The sequence below is a fragment of the Panthera leo genome, chromosome A3, assembly GCF_018350215.1.
Source record: "Panthera leo isolate Ple1 chromosome A3, P.leo_Ple1_pat1.1, whole genome shotgun sequence".
In the NCBI taxonomy this organism is placed as follows: Eukaryota; Metazoa; Chordata; class Mammalia; order Carnivora; family Felidae; genus Panthera; species Panthera leo.
Window position 1 is genome coordinate 22,571,747 of NC_056681.1, and position 21,964 is coordinate 22,593,710.

The following is a 21,964-nucleotide window of genomic DNA, read 5'->3' on the forward strand; positions in this document are numbered from 1 at the left end:
GAGAGAGACAGAGCATGAACGGGGGAGGGTCAGAGAGAGGGAGACACAGAATCTGAAACAGGCTCCAGGCTCTGGGTGGTCAGCACAGAGCCCGACGTGGGGCTCAAACTCACGGACCGCGAGATCATGACCTGAGCCGAAGTTGGCCATTTAACCGACTGAGCCACCCAGGCGCCCCTTTTATTTATTATTTTTGAGAAGAGAGAGACAGAGAATGAGTGGGGGAGGGTCAGAGAGAGGGAGACACAGAATCTGAAACAGGCTCCAGGCTCTGGGTGGTCAGCACAGAGCCCGACGTGGGGCTCAAACTCACGGACCACGAGATCATGACCTGAGCCGAAGTCGGCTGCTTAACCGACTGAGCCACCCAGGCGCCCCTTTTATTTATTATTTTTGAGAAGAGAGAGACAGAGAATGAGTGGGGGAGGGGCAGAGAGAGAGGGAGACACAGAATCCAAAGCAAGCTTCAGGCTCTGAGCTATCTGAGCTGTCAGCATAGAGCCCGATGTGGAGCTTGAACCCACAAGCCACGAGATCATGACCTGAGCTGAAGTCGGATGTTCAACCGACTGAGCCACCCAGGTGCCCCCTGTGTCTCCCTTTCTGTGCTCCTCCCCCACTAGCACTCTGTCTCTCTCTCAAAAATAAACATTAAAAAAATTAAAAAATATTTTAAATTGACGTATAACATACATACAGAAAAGCATATGTATTGTTTTGTTCTTCGTTTTTTTGTTATTTTTTGAAAAGCACATGTATTGCAAGTGGACGGCTCAAATAACTTCCACAGACTGAACACTTCTATGTCATCAGCGAGCAGATTAATAAGTAGAGCATGACCTGTCCCTGAACCCTCCTTTCTGGTCCCCATCTAGTCCCCATCTAGTCCCCATCCTGACTTCTAACAGAATAGATTAGTTTTGCCTGTTTAGCTACAAATACTTATAAACAGGGGCACCTGGGTGGCTCAGTCGGTTGAGCGTCCGACTTCGGCTCGGGTCGTGATCTCATGGTTAACGAGTTCGAGCCCTGCGTCAGGCTCTGTGCTGACAGCTCAGAGGCTGGAGCCTGCTTCAGATTCTGTGTCTCCCTCTCTCTCTGCCCCTCCCCTGCTCATGCTCTGTCTCTCTCTGTCTCAAAAATAAAGATAGACATTAAAAAAAATTTTTTTAGGGGCGCCTGGGTGGCGCAGTCGGTTAAGCGTCCGACTTCAGCCAGGTCACGATCTCGCGGTCAGTGAGTTCCAGCCCCGCGTCAGGCTCTGGGCTGATGGCTCGGAGCCTGGAGCCTGTTTCCGATTCTGTGTCTCCCTCTCTCTCTGCCCCTCCCCCATTCATGCTGTCTCTCTCTGTCCCAAAAATAAATTAAAAACGTTGAAAAAAAAAAATTAAAAAAAAAAAAATTTTTTTAAACAAATACTTATAAACACAATTTCCCCTCAAAATGTAGAGTTTTACTGTCTTTTTCCTAAGATTTTATTACATAGTCATTACAAGCAATGAATAACTATAGCAAAATCCCTAAGCAGCATTGCATAAAGATTTAAGAGAAGTCAGGATCCCAAGATTGTCACTTGGTTAACCGCTGTTCACATTGGGTATGTGTGTCCGTGTCCTTCCTGTTTTTCTGTGGAGGTATATATCTATCTTTTTGACTTTTTATTGAAGTATAACATACTAATGTACCTACAATAAAGGACAGTATCCTTACGTGTACAGTTGATTAGATTTTTACATGTGTATAGACCTATTAACCACACATATTAATCCCCTTATCTGAGTTGTTTCTAAATTTTTGCAATTATAAACAATGAGACAGCGAACATTTTTGTGAATCAGGCTTAGCTTTCTCAGTATATTTTCCTCAAATGCATTTTGAAGAGAGAAATTATCAAGGTGAAATTATAATAATAGCTAGAATGATGTGCACTCTTTTGTTTGATCTTTATGACAGTCTCCTGCAGTAGGGACAGCCATTGTGCCTGATTCGTGCTCAATGGTCAGCTCAGGTCCCGCTTAACTCTCGTTCTCTGACCGCAGCTTCTGTCCCCCTCCTTCTGTCTCCCTCTGTGTCCCTCACCCCTACCCCAGATCAAGGAGCTGCAGCTGGTGTTGGCTGAGGCCCATGACAGCCTCCGGGGCCTGCAAGAGCAGCTCTCCCAGGAGCGGCAGCTACGGAAGGAGGAGGCCGACAACTTCAACCAGAAAATGGTCCAGGTGGGTGGCGTCCAGTGCCCCCGGCCCCCTGCACCAACTCCTCCTTCTCTTCTCTGAACTGAAGGCAGAAACCTTAGGGCTCCACGGGTCTTCAGAAGACAAGGGTATCGGGGAAACCTGAGTCCAGCCCTCGCTGTATTTGATTGAGCTGTACTGGGCTGGAATCCTGGGCTTGTCATTGGTGGCCTGTGTGACCTCAGGCCAATCCTGTCTCCTCTCTGGGCCTCAGTTTCCCAACTATGAAATACTGCCCCCAGCAGAGCCAAAAACCTGTGGCAGAAAGGTCGTAGGTCTGGCTGGTAATTAAGGCAGATAGTCTTGCTAATAGAAAGCTAATAGAAAGCTTAATAGAAATGTATAAGCCCTTACTGCATGTCAGGTCCATGCAATGCTCTTTTCACACATTATGTCCTTTAATCCTTAGGATTTCCCCCATGAGGTGTCCCAATTTTACAGATGAGGAGACTGATGACCAGGGAGCTGCAGTGCGTTCCCGGGGCGAGATTCTAATCCAGGTCTCTGCCCGCTCTCAGTCATGACCTTGCATTCCTTCCTGGGGAGTTGCATATTCTCACTCCCGGCATGCCCTTTGTGTTCCACATGGGTCACCTCTTCCTGCCATCAAGGTTCACCTGCCCGGGTTCCTCATTAAATGTGAAGAGTTCCCATGAAACTTTGGCAGCCAATATGTGCTCATTATGTGATGTCATGGCTTTTATAGTGAGACAGAGTTGGGTTCAAATCTTGCTTCTCACTGATCTGTAACTGTGATTGCTGCTGCTTTTGAGTTTCTCTTCTCTGGGGTTTATCTTAACAGAATGAGCTGATAGTGGTGGAGCCCCTACCAGGGATCACCAACAGGCACCTCCCAAAGTTTGCTCTCTGTCTTTATCTGAGGCCTGGAATGGGATGGGGCAGAGCTGGGAAGACAGCCGTGGGGTGCTCATGCTCTCGCCCCTCTCCCAGCTGAAGGAGGACCAGCAGAGGGCACTCCTGAGACGGGAGTTCGAGCTGCAGAGTCTGAGCCTCCAGCGGAGGCTGGAGCAGAAATTCTGGAGCCAGGAGAAGAACATGCTGGTGCAGGAGTCCCAACAATTCAAGCACAACTTTCTGCTGCTCTTCATGAAGCTCAGGTGGTTCCTCAAGCGTTGGCGGCAGGGCAAGATTTTACCCAGTGAGGGGGATGACTTCCTTGAGGTATGTATGGTTCCCCTGGGACTGGGACTAGAGCAGGGGTAGGATGGGGAAGATAGGTCTAGAGGGACACCCAGCTGGCAGTGACACAGCCCTGAGGCTCATCTACAAGCCATCAGCTTTCAGGCTTCCATCTCTGCATTCATTCCCTCATTCAGCATCTGCTTGTTGAGAGCCAGCCCTATACTGGGTCCTGTGGCAGGTGCTGGGGATATTGTGGTGAAGACAGACTTGGTCCTGCCTCACCAGGAGAAAGTCTCTTTGGGGGCTGGTAGATCTCTAACACCTCTTTAATATTTGTCTATTTCCCTTTTTAAGAAACCTCAGAGTCTTTATTTCTTTCTTTTAATGTTTGTTTATTTTGAGAGAGGAGAGAAAGAGAGAGAGAGAACATGAGCAGAGGAGGGGCCGAGAGAGAGGGAGAGAGAGAGAGAATCCCAAGCAGGCTCCACACTGTTAGCACAGAGCCCAACACGGAGCTCGATCCCACACTGTGAGATCATGACCTGAGCCAAAATCAAGAGTCGGATGCTCAACTGACTGAGCCACCCAGGCACCGCAACAAACCTCACAGTCTTTAGCAGGCAACAAGATCTAGGTAAATTTAATAATCTAGTTTCGCTACTATTGTATTATATGCAAATATAGTATCTACTGCACATATTGTATATATTGCACACATCTTAAGTGTATAGCTGATGAAGTTTTGTTGTATACAGCTGTATAGCCCCTACCCAGATCACACAGAGCACATTTCCAGTGCCCCAAAAGACTCCCTCCTGTCCCAGAACTCTTTTCATTCGGCACAACTGAAATCCTATACATATTAGACAAGCGTTCCCTATAACCCTCTCCCCTGGTCCCTGGCAGCCACCATTCTACTTACTGTCCCTGTGATTTTGTCCACTAAGTATCTCAAGAGGAAGCATGCAGTTTTTGTCTTTTTATGGCTGGCTTAGTTCACTGAGCATAACATCCTCAAGGTTCATCCACACTGTAGCATATTGCAGAATGTCCTTTCTTCTTAAGGCTGAATAATATTCCATTGTACATATCTATAAACCACATTTTGTTCAACTTTATTAAGGTATAATTGACACATAGAAGTTGTATATATATAAGGTGTACAACTTAATGTTTTGATATATGTATACATCATAACATGATCACCTCAGTCAAGCTAACTAACATGCCCATATCACTTCACATAGTTATACTTTCTTTTCTTTCTTCTTTTTTTTTTTTATGGTGAGAACACTTAAATGCTCTCTTAGTACAATACAGTACCGTTATACAATACAGTATCGTTAACTGTAGTCATCATGCTGTACATAGATCTCCAGAACTTATTCATCCTGCATAACTGAAACTTTGTACCTTTTTTTTAAATGTTTATTTATTTTTGAGAGAGACAGAGAGATAGAGTATGAGCAGGAGAGGGGCAGAGACAGAGGGAGAGACAGAATCTGAAGCAGGCTCCAGGCTCTGAGCTGTCAGCCCTGAGCTCGATGCAGGGCTGAAACCCACGAACCATGAGATCATGACCTGAGCTGAAGTGGGACGCTTAATCAGCTGAGCCACCTAGGCACCCCTGAAACTTTGTACCTTTTGACCAACATCTCCCCATCCACCCACTTCCCTTCCCTTGGCAACTACTATTCTGCTTGCTGCTTGTATGAGTTTGGCTTTTCTTCCATTCCACATTTAAGTGAGATCTTGCAGTATTTATCTTTCTGTATCTGACTTATTTCACTTAGCATAATGTCCACTAGATCCATCCATGTTGTCAAAAATGGCAAAATTTTCCTCTCTTATGGCTGAATAATATTCTATTGTGTGTATACACACACACACACACACACACACACACACACACACACGTTTTCTTTATCCATTCATTTGTGAACACTTATGTTTTTTCTGTATCTTGGCTATTGTGAATAATGCTGCAATGAACCTGAGAGTATAGATTTCTCTTTGAGATCCATATTTCATTTCCTTTGGATATGTACCCAGAAATGGGATTGTTGGTTCATATGGTAGTTCTGTTTATAATATTTTTAGGAACCACCATGTTGGCTTTTTTTTTTTAATGTTTATTTTTGAGAGAGAGAGAGAGAGAGAGAGAGAGAGAGAGAGAGAGAGCGCAAGCGCAAATGGGGGTGGGGGCAGAGAGCAAGGGAGACACAGAATCAGAAGCAGGCTCCAGACTCTGAGCTGTCAGCACAGAGCCTGGTATGGGGCTCAAACTCAGAACTGCGAGATCATGACCTGAGCTGAGGCCAGACACTTAACCAACGGAGCCACCCAGGCATGTCCATATTGACTTATTTTTAACCACCATATTGATTTTATCTGAAGCCCAGTTTTGGCTGCTGAGTTAGATGTTCCCCCACACCCTACAAAATGAATTGGAGGCCACATAGCCTATATTTTAAGTCAGTTTGTCTCAGGCAAATCCTCCATATTTGGTAAAAACCTTTCTAGTCATTTCCATGTGCTAGACTAACAAAGAGAAACAGAAACTTACTTTAGAAAAAACATAATAATGTGGGGCGCCTGGGTGGCTCAGTCGGTTGAGTGTCCGATTCTTGGTTTTGGCTCAGGTCATGATCTCACAGTGCATGAGATTGAGCCCCCGCATCAGGCTCTGTATAGATAGCGTAGAGCCTGCTTGGGATTCTCTCTCTCTGCCGCTCCCCCCTGCTTGCACGCACATGTTCTCTCTCTCAAAATAAATAAATAAGCATTAAAAAATAAAAAGAGAAATAAAATTTTCAAAAGGTAAGCATAGAAAATGAAATAATTTATGTACCTGTAATTAAGAGAAATACATACATTTACTGATATAGACATAATTAATAAGATATAAACATAACTAGGGGAGCCTGGGTGGCTCTGTCAGTTAAGCATCCAACTTTGGCTCAGGTCATGATCTCACGGCTCCTGAGTTCGAGCCCCACATCTGACTCTGTGCTGATAGCACAGAACCTGGAGCCCACTTCGAGTTCTGTGTCTCCCTCTCTCTCTGCCCCTCCCCCACTCACTCTGTCTCTCTTTCTCTCTCTCTCTCAAAAATAAACATTAAAAAATTTTTAAAAAGGTACAAACATAACTATATACATTGCAAAAATAGATATATACACATGTATAAATATTATATGAAGTGCATGTGTAGAAATATGTATAAATATATGCATATAACTATATAAATAATAAACTTGATATGCATTCATACCCTCAAAGAATATATATGTCCATTCTGTATAATGCAGAATTATACATGTGAATGATAAAAACCCACAGGTATTGAGTATGGTGTTCTGGGTACTGTGTTAAGTACTTTAGGTGGATTATTGCATTTCATCTTTACAGATATGCTATGATACAGAGATAATTATCATTAGATAAAGATCGTTGATTCCTTGCCTCAATTCTGAACTCCAGAAGCTCTGAGAGCTATGTTTTATTGTATCGAACTCAGTGGGAAAAGATGGGCCTGACATTCATTTGGCAGCAAAACCTTTATTTATCCAATTTCATGGTAATATTCATACGTTTATAGAGGCAACATCAGTGTGCTTGAGCATAGAGTGTTACACCAGACCCTGCTGGGCAGTTCATTTGTATAATATACAGTGTAGGTACCACATTCTCTTTCTAAATCCCCTTTCATTCTGAATTCCAAGCACACCCAGCCCCAAGGATTTTAGAGAAAGAATCGTGCACCTGTGTATACAGACAACCGAAGTCTGTATGTTTAGATACTCGTGACCAGCGACAGAATAAGGTGTTTGTTCAGGCAGGCCCTGCTCCCCCTCACATACTTGCAAGCCTCAGTGCCTGTCCTGACACTAGAAACCCTTCTTCATTTGGTTTCTAGGACATCACACCCTCTTGGGTTTCTTTCCACCTCACTCACTGGTTGTTCCTTCTCCATCTCCTTGGATGGACCCTTCTTTTCTCCCTGACCTCTCTTAATGTCAGAGTCTCTAAGTCTCCGCCCTTGGGTCGCGTCTCTCCCTTACCTACACTTACTCCCTTGGGGAGCTTACCCAGGCACATGGCTTAAATGGCCTTTCCTGCACATTGTGAATCTATCCAGAATCTATTCATTTAGAGTCTGACCCAGCCACTCTACCCTCCCTCCCATCCCTCCCAGCTGAGCCACCGTCACTTCTTGCCTGGATTGTCACTGCAGCCTCCTACCTGGTTTCCCTGCTTCTGCCCTTGCAGTCTTCCACCAAGTGTCTTGCATTTAGAAGGATACGAGCTGAGCATCTTGTATTCAGGTGGCATATATTCCATGTGGATGGCATCCCCTGCAGTTTTGTGATATGGGGTTCTGTTGCTGCAGTGATCTCATGAAACTGAAAGTCAGGTTGGCATCACTGCTCAGCTCACAGTCCTCCCCTGGCTCCCATTTTACCCAGAGCAGAAGCCAAAGTCCCTACAAGTCCCTGGCCTGGTCAGCCAGCCTTGTTCCCTGTACCTCTCTCACTTCCTCCCTGCCTCTCTTGCTTCCCTCAAACAAACGTGTTTCCACCTCAGGGCCTTTACCTTTGCTGTGCCCTTTCCCTAGAATTCCTAACCTGCAGGTGTTCACGTGGCTTATTCTTTTACCTCCTTCGGGGCGTTGCCCAAATATCCACATCTCTCTAAGGCCCTCCTTGACCACCCACACGCACCACATCCCAAATCCTCTGCTTGTTCTCTTTCTCCATGGCATATCTCCATGTGACATTCCAAACATTTAATGACATTCATACATTTCACTTATTTGTTTGATTTCCTGCTACTGGAAATGAAAGGGCTTTTGTCTGTCTTGCTCACTGATATATTCCCAGCTCTGAACAAAGGGCCTGGCGCATGATAGGTATTCAATAAATATTTGTCGAATCAGTGAGTGAATACATGAATGAATGATGGGTGAGCACCCCAGTCAGAAGCTGGCTTCCTTCTGCGTCATTCCCATCCTGAACCTAGTACCCTGGTCTCCTTGCTGGCTCTGGACTTCTGCCCCAAATCCATCCACAGCAAACCAGGATGGCTCCCTCTGTCCACCCAAACCTTTGGTTGCCTTTATCTATAATTATGGGGGTGCCCATGGTCCTTTTATTGCACCCACAGGGCCTACCTTGACCCAGCCTGACAACATGGTTAATTCTGAGTAGCTCTCAGAGATGCCTCACGGCCCCTGAGCCAGAAGAAGTGGTAGAGAAGGCCACAACGGCCTGCATTTCCAGCTGTGTGCTCTTAGGCCTAGGTGGTGAGCAATAGCCAAAGTTAAAATTTGGGAAATCGGTGTTGAACTAGAGTAGTTCATCCTGAACCATAAACCCCCCTTCTTTCTTCCTACCTGACTGTGTAAGACCCTTTCTATCTGGGCCACTAGCCTGAATCCCTTCCCCCGACGGTGAGACTCCCAAGCATGATATCCTTCTACCCTCCGTTGAATGTAGGTAAATAGCATGAAGGAGCTGTACCTGCTAATGGAGGAAGAAGAATTAAATGCCCAGCATTCAGATAACAAGACCTGTACAGGGGACAGCTGGACCCAAAACACGGTGCGTTCCCAGCCTGTTCCCAGTCCTGTCCTGCCCATGGTTCGTCTATTTAGCGATCACTTCCTGCCACCTTCTCTGACCTGTCTTGCATGGGGTACTAAAGCTGCAGAGGATTATTGCCTGTTTACTGGCCCCAGATGCTTAGTGCTATGGGGTTCATGAGTCATCCAGGGTAGTGACAGATGATGGACTGTGTGGTCACATGTAAGAGAGCAGTTAATTCTGTGTGGATCACAGAGAAGGGGTAATAGGTGGTGGGTTTTGAAGGATGAATGGGAGCTTGCATAATAGAGAAGGGAAAAGGCCCTTTTGGACTGAGAGAATTGTATGTGCAAAGGTGTGGCAGGGTATTCTGGGATTGGCTGAGGCTCGGGATGTACATAGTGAAGGTAAGGACATCAAGTTGGGGGGTCGTATGAAGAGAGGCCTTGTGGTCTGGAGTCAGGAACCGTCAAATCAAGCCGTGGGGCAGAGAGAGCAATGGGGTCAGGCTCCCAGGTTCATACACAGTGAGCGTGGGTAGGTGGGAAACAGGTCATTGGCCAAGGAGAGAAGATTGGGACTGAGTCAGGCAGTCAGGAGGCTGCGTAGTTCGTATTTCCCATCTGGCCCATGATGGGTTAGACAAGCAGATCTTGGGCAAGGAGAAAGACTCAGGGCCTAGACTCTACAGAAGCTCAAAGAAGCCAAGGCCCACCTCACATTTAGGCTGAACAATAATTTCTGTAGCCTCCGGGGTTTTTGTTTATGTGAGGCTGGGGAACATGTCAGGCCATGGCTGGGCTTGTCATGCCCGTTTTATGGGTGAGATGACCTAGGGAGGTCATGCGGTTTGCTCGAGACCAGGTAGAGTCCTGGGCTGGACTCTGGGTGAGTGCTCCCAGCCCAGGCTCCCCTTCCCATGCCTTCGAAGCTCCTGACCCAGGCCTTGCCCCCATCTGCAGCCCAATGAGTATATCAAGACACTGGCTGACATGAAGGTGACGCTGAAGGAGCTGTGCTGGCTACTTCGGGATGAACGCCGTGGTCTGACTGAACTTCAGCAACAGTTTGCCAAGGCCAAGGCCACCTGGGAGACAGAGCGGGCAGAGTTGAAGAGCCATACTGCCCAGGTGAGTCCCCCACCTGTCAGAGACATTTCCCCCTTTGTTCCTCCCTCATCTAAACCCTCACAGTTGTCAGATCTGGGAGCATAGAAACCCCTTCACCTCCTCTCGTGGCCCAGGGATGGCAAGATCATGGCTGGAATCATACAGCAAGGGTACCAGAAACACTGGAGCCTTGGAGTCATTGGGCCAGGAAAGGAATGTGAAGGACTGACACATGGGCTCGGGACATCATAGGCACCTCTGTTGCACCATGGGTTCACAAGTGAGGCCAGATGCTTAAATGCCTGTCTGCACCTGGTGACGGCCTTCACACATGGCTGGGCTTCTCCCTGATGTATTCATTCACTCCCACCTCTCCTCATAAGAATCCCCTTAATCCTTTGCTACCTGGTTTTGTTTTGCTTCCTCCCCACAAACTTGGGGACTCCCCTCCCCACAGCCCAGGGAGATCAAAGGAGCCTTAACCAGGAGCCCTGGAGCTGTGGTCTCTGTTGTGTGCCCGGAGGCAAGTTGTTGCCCTCCTGCGGTCTGAAAAGTGAGAGGGTGGGTTTCCTCCCACTCAGAGAGATTGTCGTGACCACCACCACCACCACCCCCACCTGTCATGACTCTTCAGGTCCCAGCTTCCCCGAGCCTGTCCCTGCTGCAGGCTGCCTTCCTGGGCATCGTGGGCCCCTTGGGGGTGTGCACACTGATGATCTCTGCTGGACAAGCAATGAAACAAACACAGAGGGGTTAAATTTCTTTCCCAGGGTCATCCAGCTAATATGAAGCAGACCTGACCTTTCTCCCAATTCTCTGTTCCTCCTGCCTTCTCATTACCATGACCCCAACCTTCTTCCCAGGGTTCACACACTTCTGGCTTCCCAGTGCCACCCTTCTTTCCTCCTAACCCTCCCTGCAGAGCTCACAGCTCCTGCCCTGTCTGCACATTTCACTGTTCCTGCTGACCCCCCACAACCCAGCCATTCCAAGTGCCCCTGCACACTGGGAAGTGGACCGGCCCCTATGGGGGTTAACATATGAGAGCACAGCCTGGGGGACTCGGGGTACACTGATGCTTGAGGCCGCATATTTACCTCCTGCCACCCTGAGTCTTGGTGCCACGAAAGCCATCACTCTGGGCTGATTGCTGCACACATTCATTTTGTGATCCTGGGTGCGTGTCCCGCACTCACCATAAACCCAGACCAGTTGTGAGAGTTGATGAACTATGAGAAGCAATAACCAGGAACCTCTGCTGTTTTGTAGCTATGTGACCTGGGCCAGATAACCTCTTCGAACCTCTTTCTCCTCTCTATAATATCAAAAAAGGTAGTTGTCTTGTTGAGACGTCATGAGGATACTGAGACAACGCTTGGGAAGCACAGAGCTTGGCATGGAAAGAGCTCCCTGCGAGCCTTGACTGTGAGGAGGGCTTAGTTCTGAGTAGGTGGTCAGCAGGCGAGGGGTCTTCAGGGCAGAGAGGCAGGGTCCCCTGGGGCCAGACACCCAGTTTGCTCTTCCTTCTGCTGCAGATGGAGCTGAAGGCTGGCAAGGGGGCTGGGGAGCGGGCAGGGCCCGACTGGAAGGCAGCCCTACAGAGGGAGCGCGAGGAGCAGCAGCACCTGCTGGCGGAGTCCTACAGCGCTGTCATGGAGCTGACGAGGCAGCTGCAGATCAGCGAGCGCAACTGGAGCCAGGAGAAGCTGCAGCTGGTGGAGCGGCTTCAGGGTGAGAAGCAGCAGGTGGAGCAGCAGGTAAAGGAGCTGCAGAACCGCCTGAGCCAGGTGAGGCCTGTCCCAGCCCGAGCTGGCTCCAGCCACCGCGGGGACTCACTGTGGGAAAAGTCCGGGGCTAGGATCTCCTTCAGTTATAGCTGGATCCAGGTGCTCAGAGAATGCAGCAGGCGCTAGGTCTATCCGTCGGACAGTCTCTCAGGCTTGCTTTCCTCTGTGCTTTATTCCGAAGCAAGCTGTCATCAAATATGGCTACTGTTAGTTGTGTACTCATCTCTTTACAGCTTACCACCGGCAATAGAGAGTTTTCCTCTTCCATAAGGCTGATTGGCCAGTTGTAAGTCATGTGCCTACCCCTAGAGCCCTCCGAATTTGAGAAAGTTAGAGTCCTCTGACCAAAAGAGGGGGATGGGAAAAACCATCATTGGCCATTACGCCCCAGTACGGTGCACATCACGCACCCAGCTGCCACCTACCAGGCTGCTATGTGCCATTCTTTTTTTTTTTTTTTATTTTTTTTTTTTTTTTTTTAAATTTTTTTTTTTCCAACATTTTTTATTTATTTTTGGGACAGAGAGAGACAGAGCATGAACGGGGGAGGGGCAGAGAGAGAGGGAGACACAGAATCGGAAACAGGCTCCAGGCTCCGAGCCATCAGCCCAGAGCCTGACGCGGGGCTCGAACTCACGGACCGCGAGATCGTGACCTGGCTGAAGTCGGACGCTTAACCGACTGCGCCACCCAGGCGCCCCGATGTGCCATTCTTTATTTTGACTTTTTCCTTTGTTTTACTTTTTATTTTAATTACATAAATCAGGACATCATCTTTATATAAGACCCAAATATTGCAGAATCATACGCCAACCCACTTCTTCCCTTTCTTGCTACTTAAATTTATGTTCACAGAGACCTTTTTTAAAAAAATCTTTATTTATTTATTTTAAATGTCTCTTTATTTTGCGGGGAGGTGAGGGGCAGAGGGAGAGAGAGAGAGAGAGAGAGAGAGAGAGAGAGAGAATCCCAAGCAGGCTGCATGCTGACGGTGGGGCTTGATCCCATGACCAAGATCTTTTTTCTTTCTTGAATCAGTGATGGAATCATAAGATACGTATGTTTATATTTGTTTGCCTCTTTCATAAAGAGCTGTTCACAGCAGAGTGTAGAGGTCAGTCTACTCATTCCATCTACCTGCTGCTTAGCATGCCCAGTATGGAGCCCCCACTCTGACGTCATCCAGCTGGTGCTTAGCTGACCTAGCTGGTCCAGGAATTGCAGCATGAATTAGCGTAGCAGTGACAGCGGTTACCGTATAGAATGATGGGCTCTCTAAGGATGCCTGTAAATGGCTGCTCTCGTGGCCATTTTCCAAATCCACCTTTTGGTGGCGCGGAGCCGCTGCCCACTGGGAAGATGTCTCCTAGCCCATGACTGGGTCCTCCGGGCTAAAGCAGAGCCTGCAGAGTGGCCTGCATAGAGCTAGGGCCCGCTCACCAGCTTTACCCACCACTGACCACCCTCTTTACCCTTGCCCAGCTACAGAAGGCTGCTGACCCCTGGGTCCTGAAGCACTCAGACCTGGAGAAGCAGGACAACAGCTGGAAAGAGGTGAGGGGGTAGCAGGCCATCCATGTTCTCTTGGCTCCTGGCTCCACTGCAAAGCCCCTCACATGTGGGAGAGAGGTGACAGGGACGATGCTAACTCTGTCTCACAGGTCATACCCTTGTACTTTGGGCTCCTCGATCCTGGCATCTCTACCCCATAGTTCCAGCCAGTGGTTGGGGACTTGTGAGGAGTCCCCAGTGGTTGGGGACTTGTGAGGACCCCCTGCCAGTGTCATCCTTCCATGCCTGGGAGAGAGGCTGGGTGTTTCTCCGTGTTCTTGGCCAGGCCTTTGCCCTCTCTTTGGTGTCGCTTGTGCCTTTCTGAAAAGCAAGGCCTCTAAGAGCTGTCTGATCTTGAGCAAGTCACTCTATCCTTCCCTGCCTGGGCTCCGGTTACCTCAGTGGTAAAATGAGAATCACATTCTGTGCTGTAGCCCAGCCCTCTCTGTGGAGACCAGTTAGGTCACGTCGGTGACATTTGCTTAAGCCTCAGGTGCATTGTCCACATAGCAATATTCTGAGTAAGGAGACAGTGGGCATACAGGCTCTTTGCTCATGACAGCCCGAGGAAATGGTGTATCAGGGGATTTGGTTGTAAGCGACAAAATTGTGGGGAGCTGAGGCAGGAGAGGATTTGACTGGGGCTCAAGAGGGCTGGTGACGCAGGTTCTGAAAACTTGTGCAAGTCCCAGGGGACCTGCTCTGGAATGAGGGTGAGACAAGCCCTGAGCAGGAAACGTCAGGCCGCTGGTATCACTGCTAGCTGAACATTGGCTGTTGGGTGCTTTGTTGTTGCCACCACATTCAGAATAACTTCTTTTTTTTTTACATTTATTTATTTTTGATAGAGAGAGACAGAGCACAAGTGGGGGAGGGGCAGAGAGAGAAGGAGACACAGAATCGGAAGTAGGCTCTAGGCTCCAAGCTGTCAGCACAGAGCCTGACATGGGGTTCGAACTCACAAACTGTGAGATCATGACCTGAGCCGAAGTCAGACCTTAACCGGCTGAGCCACCTAGGCACCCCCAGAATAACTTCTAAAAAGACTCTTTCCCAGGGTTCTTTCTTGGAGCTCTGATTGACCAAGCCTGGATCACATACCTATGGAGGGAGTGATAGACACCCTGTAGCCAGAAACTGACCAACAGGGATTCCAGACCAGTGCTGACCTCACTCCTGCTCTACAAGAGGAGACTCAGGCATGGGATCCAGGGTCGGCTCCCACACTGACCTCCTGTCACCTTCCCTTGGTGTGCTGGTGGCCACAACTCACTCTTCCTGCCTCTCTTCCTTGACAGACGCGGAGTGAGAAGATCCTCGACAAGGAGGGGGTTTCTGAAGCTGAGCTTGGGGGAACTGCCTTAAAAAGGTGCTGGCATCCCCTCCCCCTGCCCTGCCCTGCTCTGCCCTGCAGCCCCTCTCCTGTCCAACCCTTCAGGCCCTCTCCCTGCTCCACTCCTTGTCTGTCTTCTTTCCCTTGCCCCATGTGTCCACCACAGCACCTCAGCAGAGCTGATGGAGCCCTGGGATATGGTTTCTATGGAACTGAAGCCACTGAGAAGCCAGGAAGCTTGGGACAATTAGAATTCCAGCCCTTGATTTTTCTTGTTTGTTTGATTGTGGATATGTATGAAAACCTGGGACCCCATACATCCTAGCTGGGAAAGAAATTTTCAGCTCCTCTTGGGGTTCCTTCCTGTGTCTGGAGTTAGGGGAACCGGGCTGGGCTATTCCTGGGATTACCGAGCAGTTTCCTCTGGGCCCAGCCCTGAGCTGTGGCCAGGGATATCCTGGGGCTATCAGGGCCATATCTCCACCGTTACAAGACCCTGAATAGAATGAGAGCAACAGAACCCCATCTGGGCCATGAGAGGAACCTCAAGCCAGGCAGGCCCAGGGTAGGAGGGTGGGCTCCGGAGTCAGCATGTGGGGCTTGAATTCCAGCTGTGCCATTTCTAGGAACGCGACCTTGGGTGATCCTTCCCATCTCACTCCAGTGGGAACCGTAGCACCTGTCGCCTAGAGTCCTGGAGGGCCGAATGGTCTGACCTCTGAGATGCATTTATGTGCACCTGACACCGGAGGTCGTCAGGCAACACAGGTGCCAGAGGTTCAATGGCATCTTATTTGGGTTCCCCCAAAAGCAAACACAGGATTTGAGAACTTGTCTCAAAGATCCTGAGACAAGGATTTGAGTGCAGGTCATTTATTTGGGAAGGGATTTTAGGAAACACTGGAAGTGACACAAGGAAGGGAAGGCAGCCAACAAAGGGGGATGTTGTCATTCCGCGGACAACCGAAGCTCAGTTTCGCTGAGGAACCCTGGGAGCCCGAGTGGAATGTGCAGCTCAGAGTCACCTGTCCGAAGAGCAAGGAGGCTGGGTACTGAGCTACCAACTCCCACCCGTTGTTTGCTGGGGGCTGTGTGTAGGGGCAAAACTCTGTGATATTTGTAGCTTCCTCTGCATGGAGGCCAAGTGTGCTCTTGCAGTCACGAAAAAAGCCCTTTGGTGGAGAATGGCAGGTGTTCGGAGTGTGCTGTGTTGGGTGTGTAGGTGTGGGTGCGGAGGCGATGTGGGGCAGGGCACCGATAGCGTCTTCCACAAGACGTGAGCAGGACGGTCGTGGTCCCAGCTGTGGACCAGCGAAGAAGACCAGAGTGCCTGCTCTCTTTCCATTATCTTCCACTAACCTCGCTCTTCCTCCTCTGCTCCTCCCAGGACCAAATCTGTTTCGTCCATGTCTGAGTTTGAAAGTTTGCTCGACTGTTCCCCCTACCTTGCCGGTGAAGCTGCCCGAGGCAAGAAGCTGCCCAACAACCCTGCCTTTGCCTTTGTGGGCACCCAGCCGGCGGACTCAGAGAAGGATGCCCAGGAACAGCCAGGGCTCTCGCCGCGGGACTGCAACCGCCTGGGCGCCCTGGGCTGCCAGGAGCCGGCAGGAAGGCAGATGCAGCGAAGCTACACGGCTCCTGATAAGACGGGTATCCGCGTGTACTACAGTCCCCCAGTGGCCCGGCGCCTGGGTGTCCCCGTGGTCCACGACAGAGAGGGCAAGATCATCATCGAGCCCGGCTTCCTTTTCACCACTGCCAAACCCAAAGAGTCAGCCGAGGCTGACAGGCTAGCTGAGAGCTCCTACAGCCGGTGGCTCTGCAACTTCTCACGGCAGCGCTTGGACGCAGGCTCGGGGGGCAGCCCTTCTGCGGCAGGGCCCGGCTTCCCGGCAGCCCTGCATGACTTTGAGATGTCTGGCAACATGAGCGACGACATGAAGGAGATCACCAACTGCGTGCGCCAGGCCATGCGCTCGGGCTCGCTGGAGAAGAAAGTGAAGAGCACGTCCAGCCAGACAGTGGGCCTGGCCAGTGTGGGCACGCAGACCATCCGCACGGTCAGCGTGGGCCTGCAGACGGACCCACCCCGCAGCGGTCTCCACGGCAAGAGCTGGTCACCTCGCAGCTCATCACTCGTGTCGGTGCGCAGCAAGCAGATCTCCTCCTCCCTGGACAAGGTGCACTCGCGTATCGAGCGGCCGTGCTGCTCGCCCAAGTATGGCTCGCCAAAGCTCCAGAGGCGGTCCGTGTCCAAACTGGACAGCGCCAAGGACCGCAGCCTGTGGAACCTGCACCAAGGCAAGCAGAATGGCTCCGCCTGGGCCCGCTCCACCACCACACGGGACAGCCCTGTATTGAGGAACATCAATGACGGGCTGTCCAGCCTCTTCAGTGTTGTGGAGCACTCGGGGAGCACGGAGTCTGTCTGGAAACTGGGCATGTCCGAGGCCCGGGCCAAGCCTGAGCCTCCGAAGTATGGCATCGTGCAGGAGTTCTTCCGCAACGTGTGTGGCCGGGCACCAAGCCCCACCTCGGCGGCAGGGGAGGAGAGCACCAAGAAACCGGAGCCCCTCTCCCCAGCCAGTTACCATCAGCCAGAGGGCATGGCCAGGATCCTGAACAAGAAGGCAGCCAAGTCAGGCAGCAGCGAGGAGGTCAGACTCTCGGTGCTCCCCCAGGTGGGGAAGGATGGTGTCCCCCGGGATGGAGATGGAGCCACAGTCCTTCCCAATGAGGTAGGTGGGAAGGGCCTTCTCTTTTTTCTTGTCTGGGGTGTTGACTTAATAATGTCCAAACTCTTTTGGCTTTCAAACTCAGGAATATGGTTGTGTGTTTCAAAAAGTCTTTTTGCTGGTCTGGAATGGGGGGTGAGTGGGGCACTTGGCTGGCTTAGTCGGTAGAGCACGTGACTCTTATTCTCAGGGTCGTGAGTTCAAGCCTCATGTTGGGTGTAGAGCCCACTTTAATGAATGAATGGAAGAAAGGAAGGAAGGAATGGGGATTGGAAGGCCCCAGACCTGATGGATACATGGTCTGAATACAAGAAACTAGTGAACATGACTTATCTGACCACCACACACCAGAAATTGCTAGCATCCCCTCCAAGGAAGAGGTGTACTCACTGCTCTCCTGCAACCCAATGGAGCCAGTGTGTTTGGTTCATGAGAGCCAATTGTGTGCATCTCTGTGTGCAGTAAAGCACCTGGAGATCGGCCACAGTGGGAGGATTTACACCATGAAAATTGACAGGTGCTCCAAATCAGGGCTTCTCCCCTCGCTCCTGGAAAACTAGTTATTAAACATTTTCCGGGGCGCTTGGGTGGCTCAGTCGGTTGAGCGTCCGACTTTGGCTCAGGTCATGATCTCATGGTTCATGGGTTTGAGCCCCGCATCAGGCTCTGTGCTGACAGCTCAGAGCCTGGAACCTGCTTTGGATTCTGTGTCTCCCTCTCTCTCTGTCCCCCTACCCCCGCCCCACCCCGCCCCCGGCTTGTGCTCTGTCTCTCTCAGTCTCTCAAAAATAAATAAACGTTAAAAAAAAAACTTAAACATTTTCCCACACACCCCAGCCTACCCCCTAAGACTCTTTGCCTAAGTGCTTCTATTTCCTCTGAGAATCTTTTGCTGCACATGCCACCCCTGCACCCCCAGATATCAATTTCAGATTTGGTTAGGGATTATTTGCATGTTAGTAAAAGAATGCATATAAATTAGTTTTCCAGAAAGGGAAATGGTGGAACATCTTATGGATCCCAGGCATAAGGACCCGAAGCCCTCAGCACCTTCTCTGACTTCCTCTCCTCTCCCTTGAGCTTTGTTTTCTCTGATGTCTACTTTCTTCCTGTCTCTCTCTCTCTTGCCTTTGCATATATGGTCCCAGCTCTGCTTCTATAACATCTTCTAGTTCAAACATCTAAGAGACACTGACTCAAATCCCTCTGTCTAATTTCAGATTACTGGAAGAAAGAAGAGATTGGGATTGGTCTAACTTGAGTGCAGTACCACCTTGATCTAGCCATATCATGTGATACCACATGGGTGATATCACATGACCTGCGGTGCACTCAGTAAAGGTTGTAGGTGGAGGGCAAGGAGGTGGCATGGGCTGTGATTGGCCCGTTTGTGTGTATGTGTAGGTGGTTTCTAGTTTTTATCTATCATACATAATGCTGTGGTGGACAAGGTGCAAAAACATTTGTCCACATTTCAGATTATTTCCTTAGGTTTGAGTTGCAGAAATGGGATTACAGGATAAAAGAACATAACATTTTAAAGGCGTTTGATAAATATTGCCAAATTGTCTTTTTTTTTTTTTAAGATTTTAATTTTAAGTAATCTCTCCACCCAGCATGGGGCACGGACTCACAAACCCCCGATCAAGAGTTGCATGCTCCACTGACTGAGCCAGCCAGGCACCTTGCCAAATTGTCTTTCAAAAGATTTTGCCCAGGGGTGCCTGGGTGGCTCAGTCTGTTGGGTGTCTAACTCTTAATTTTGGCTCAGGTCATGATCTTACAGTTTGTGGGATTGAGCCCTGTGTTGGGCTCTGTGCTGACAGTGTGGAGCCTGCTTGAGACTCTCTCTCTCCCTCTCTCTTTGCCCCTCACTTGCTCTCTCTCTCTCTTTCAAAATCAATAAATAAACATTAAAAAAAAAAAAAAGGAGTTTGCCTAATTTCTACAGCCTCTAGTGTATGTGGTTAGTACTTTACTTCTCCATACTCTCGAACCAGCAGGCCTTACTTAAAAAAAAAAAGTATTTTAAATTCTTACCTTTTTTTAACTTTAAAAAATTTTTCCGTTTAATGTACATACTGAACATATAATAAAAATATGCCTCACTGAAGTCTCATAGACCAAACACACTCATTGTATTAGGGTTCTTTAGAGAAACAGAATCAATAGACTGTGTGTGTGTATACATACGTGTGTCTGTGTACATGTGTGTGTATAGAGAGAGGCAGAATTTTTTTTATAAGGAGGCGGTTCACATACATAATTATGGAGTCCTAAAACCTAGAGGATAAGTTGGCAAGTTGGAGACCCAGCAGAGCTGATGGTTTAGCTCCAGTCTGAGCTCAAAAACCTGAGAACCGGGAGAGCTAGTGATGTAATTCCGGTACAGCGCATGTAGCTAATATAGTTCCAGTCCTAGGACCATCAGGCAGGAAGAATTCTTATTCAGGGAGAGTCAGTGTTTTTGGTCTTCCAGCCTTCAACTGATTAGATGAGGTTCACCCCCATTAGAGAGAGCAATATGCTTTGCTGATTTAAAGGTTAATCTCATCCAAAAGCAGCTTCACAGAAGCTCTCAGGATAATGTGTGACCAAATATCTGGGCACCTTGTGGCCCAGTCAAGTTGGCACATAAAATTAACCATCACACCCATATCACCACATGTATATCAAGAGACACAGGTGGCATTTTGGATGTTGATTTCAAAGCTGATCCAGATATTTTTCACTATGTAAAATATCATGTTACCCATTGACTCAGTAGTTCTTCTAGGAATGTAGCCTATGGAAATATTCACAGAGGTGGGAGAACATGCTTGTATAAATAAATGTATGGCATTATTAATAAAAATTGCTAACATTTATTGTGTACTTAGTAGGCACTATGCCAAATGCTTTGCCTGTTATATTTGATTTCACCCTCACAACATTTTGGGAAAGGCATCATGTCCTTCATCTTAGAGAGAAGGAAATCAAGGTTCAGAGAGGTTAAGTAACTTATCCAAGGTCATACAGCTGGTAAATGGCAGGGCTAGGATTTGAACCAAGCAATTTAGTTCTATAGCAGCACTTTTAACCATTATCCCTGTGTGTTGATAATAGTGAAAAAAATTAGAAACTATCTAAAATGCATGTAAAAAATGAATTGGATAAATAAATTAAGGTACTGTGTTTCCATTCAGTAGAATAATGTATAGTATATAGCCATTAAGAAGAAGGAAATCTAGATATACATAACGACAGAAAAGTGCTTATGTTTTGCAGTTACAAACTATGCTGTAGCAGATGATGTCATTTTGATAAATGTATGGGTGTGCAATGTGTTGAGAATTTATGTTTGATGGATAACATCTACTTTTTTCTCTGTGTGTTCCAGAATTGATTACATTGTGGAATGTTATTTATGAATATTTGTTATGGTTCTAATGGGAGAAAAACAATTTTAAAGAATTGGTGTAGAGAGGGGGCCACAGCCCCTGGGAACCGGTTCCTCAGGCAAGGCTGGGTCCAAATTCCTTGCCCAGCTGGCCACCCAGCCTCTGGGTAGCCGGTGCCTCTTGGCTCTTTCTGACTTCCTCCTCTCTTCCCCTAGGATGCTGTTTGTGACTGCAGTACTCAGTCTCTCACTTCCTGCTTCGCCCGGCCGTCCCGCGCTGCCATCCGCCACTCTCCTTCCAAGTGCAGGCTGCATCCCTCAGAGTCCGGCTGGGGTGGGGAGGAGAGGGCAGCTCCCCCCAGCGAGTGACAGAGCAGCCGTGCTCCCCACCTCAACCAGCCCATTCCCTGGATAGCTGAGGGGAACAAACGGAGAGGGGACGAGGCGAGGGGCCCATGCCGTCGGCATCGTCTCGCCCTGGAGGGACAGCAGCTGCACCACTGCCAGACAACAGCATTCCCATCCAGGTAAAGCGGGGTCTCCTGCTGACTGCTGGGTGGTGATCTCTGACTTCCTAGGGGAAGGCAGTGAGTGGAAGGAAGACCACAGCTAGGCTTCGGAAGTGGTTCCAGAGAGATCCTCTGGGAGCCCATCCATTGGGAGAGCCTTGCCTCGTTCTGCCCAAACTCCCTTCTCAGAAGAGCCAAGGAAAGGATACACTTCTGGCCATGCTCCTCAGGGGAAAAGGCTCACAGAGATGTTCCCTGCCAACCACGTCCTCCTTCACGGGGAGGAAACACCAATGAGAAGAACAGTCTTTGCTGTAAGAGTCAACGTGGGGTTCCTGGTGAAGCTGAGGTGGGCATCATCCCCATCCCTTCCTTCTCCCCACTTCTTCCTCCTCCCAGCCCCACTGCTCTGGATTGCTATGGCTCTAGGGGGTATGATAGGGCAGTAGCCAGGGCCAGCATCTGCTTGGAATCCTGGAGCCCTGGATCTCCCTGTGCATAGCCTAGATGCAGCAAGGACTGGAAGATGAGGTAGAAAAGTGTGGGGCTCAGGGTTGGGTAGCCACTGGAACTGCCTCCCTGGTCAAGGTGGCTTGCGGGGC

The 21,964-nt window shown here is 49.1% G+C and overlaps 1 protein-coding gene across 2 annotated transcripts in view; it reads left to right on the forward strand.

Annotated features, from left to right (window-relative positions):
* Positions 1-21,297, forward strand: part of SOGA1 (suppressor of glucose, autophagy associated 1) — a 64,956-nt gene extending 43,659 nt beyond the window's left edge. Inside the window, exons 7-15 of one of the 2 annotated variants that reach the window (XM_042931031.1) lie at positions 2,091-2,216; positions 3,183-3,413; positions 8,873-8,977; positions 9,922-10,089; positions 11,604-11,855; positions 13,338-13,409; positions 14,705-14,775; positions 16,127-17,477; positions 21,070-21,297. In XM_042931031.1, the coding sequence (XP_042786965.1) occupies positions 2,091-2,216; positions 3,183-3,413; positions 8,873-8,977; positions 9,922-10,089; positions 11,604-11,855; positions 13,338-13,409; positions 14,705-14,775; positions 16,127-17,477; positions 21,070-21,222 (2,529 nt within the window). In that variant the 3' untranslated portion in view covers positions 21,223-21,297. The remainder of the gene's footprint in view (positions 1-2,090; positions 2,217-3,182; positions 3,414-8,872; positions 8,978-9,921; positions 10,090-11,603; positions 11,856-13,337; positions 13,410-14,704; positions 14,776-16,126; positions 17,478-21,069) is intronic. The other variant, XM_042931032.1, reaches the window with a different exon arrangement.
* The last annotated feature ends 667 nt before the right edge of the window (positions 21,298-21,964 follow it).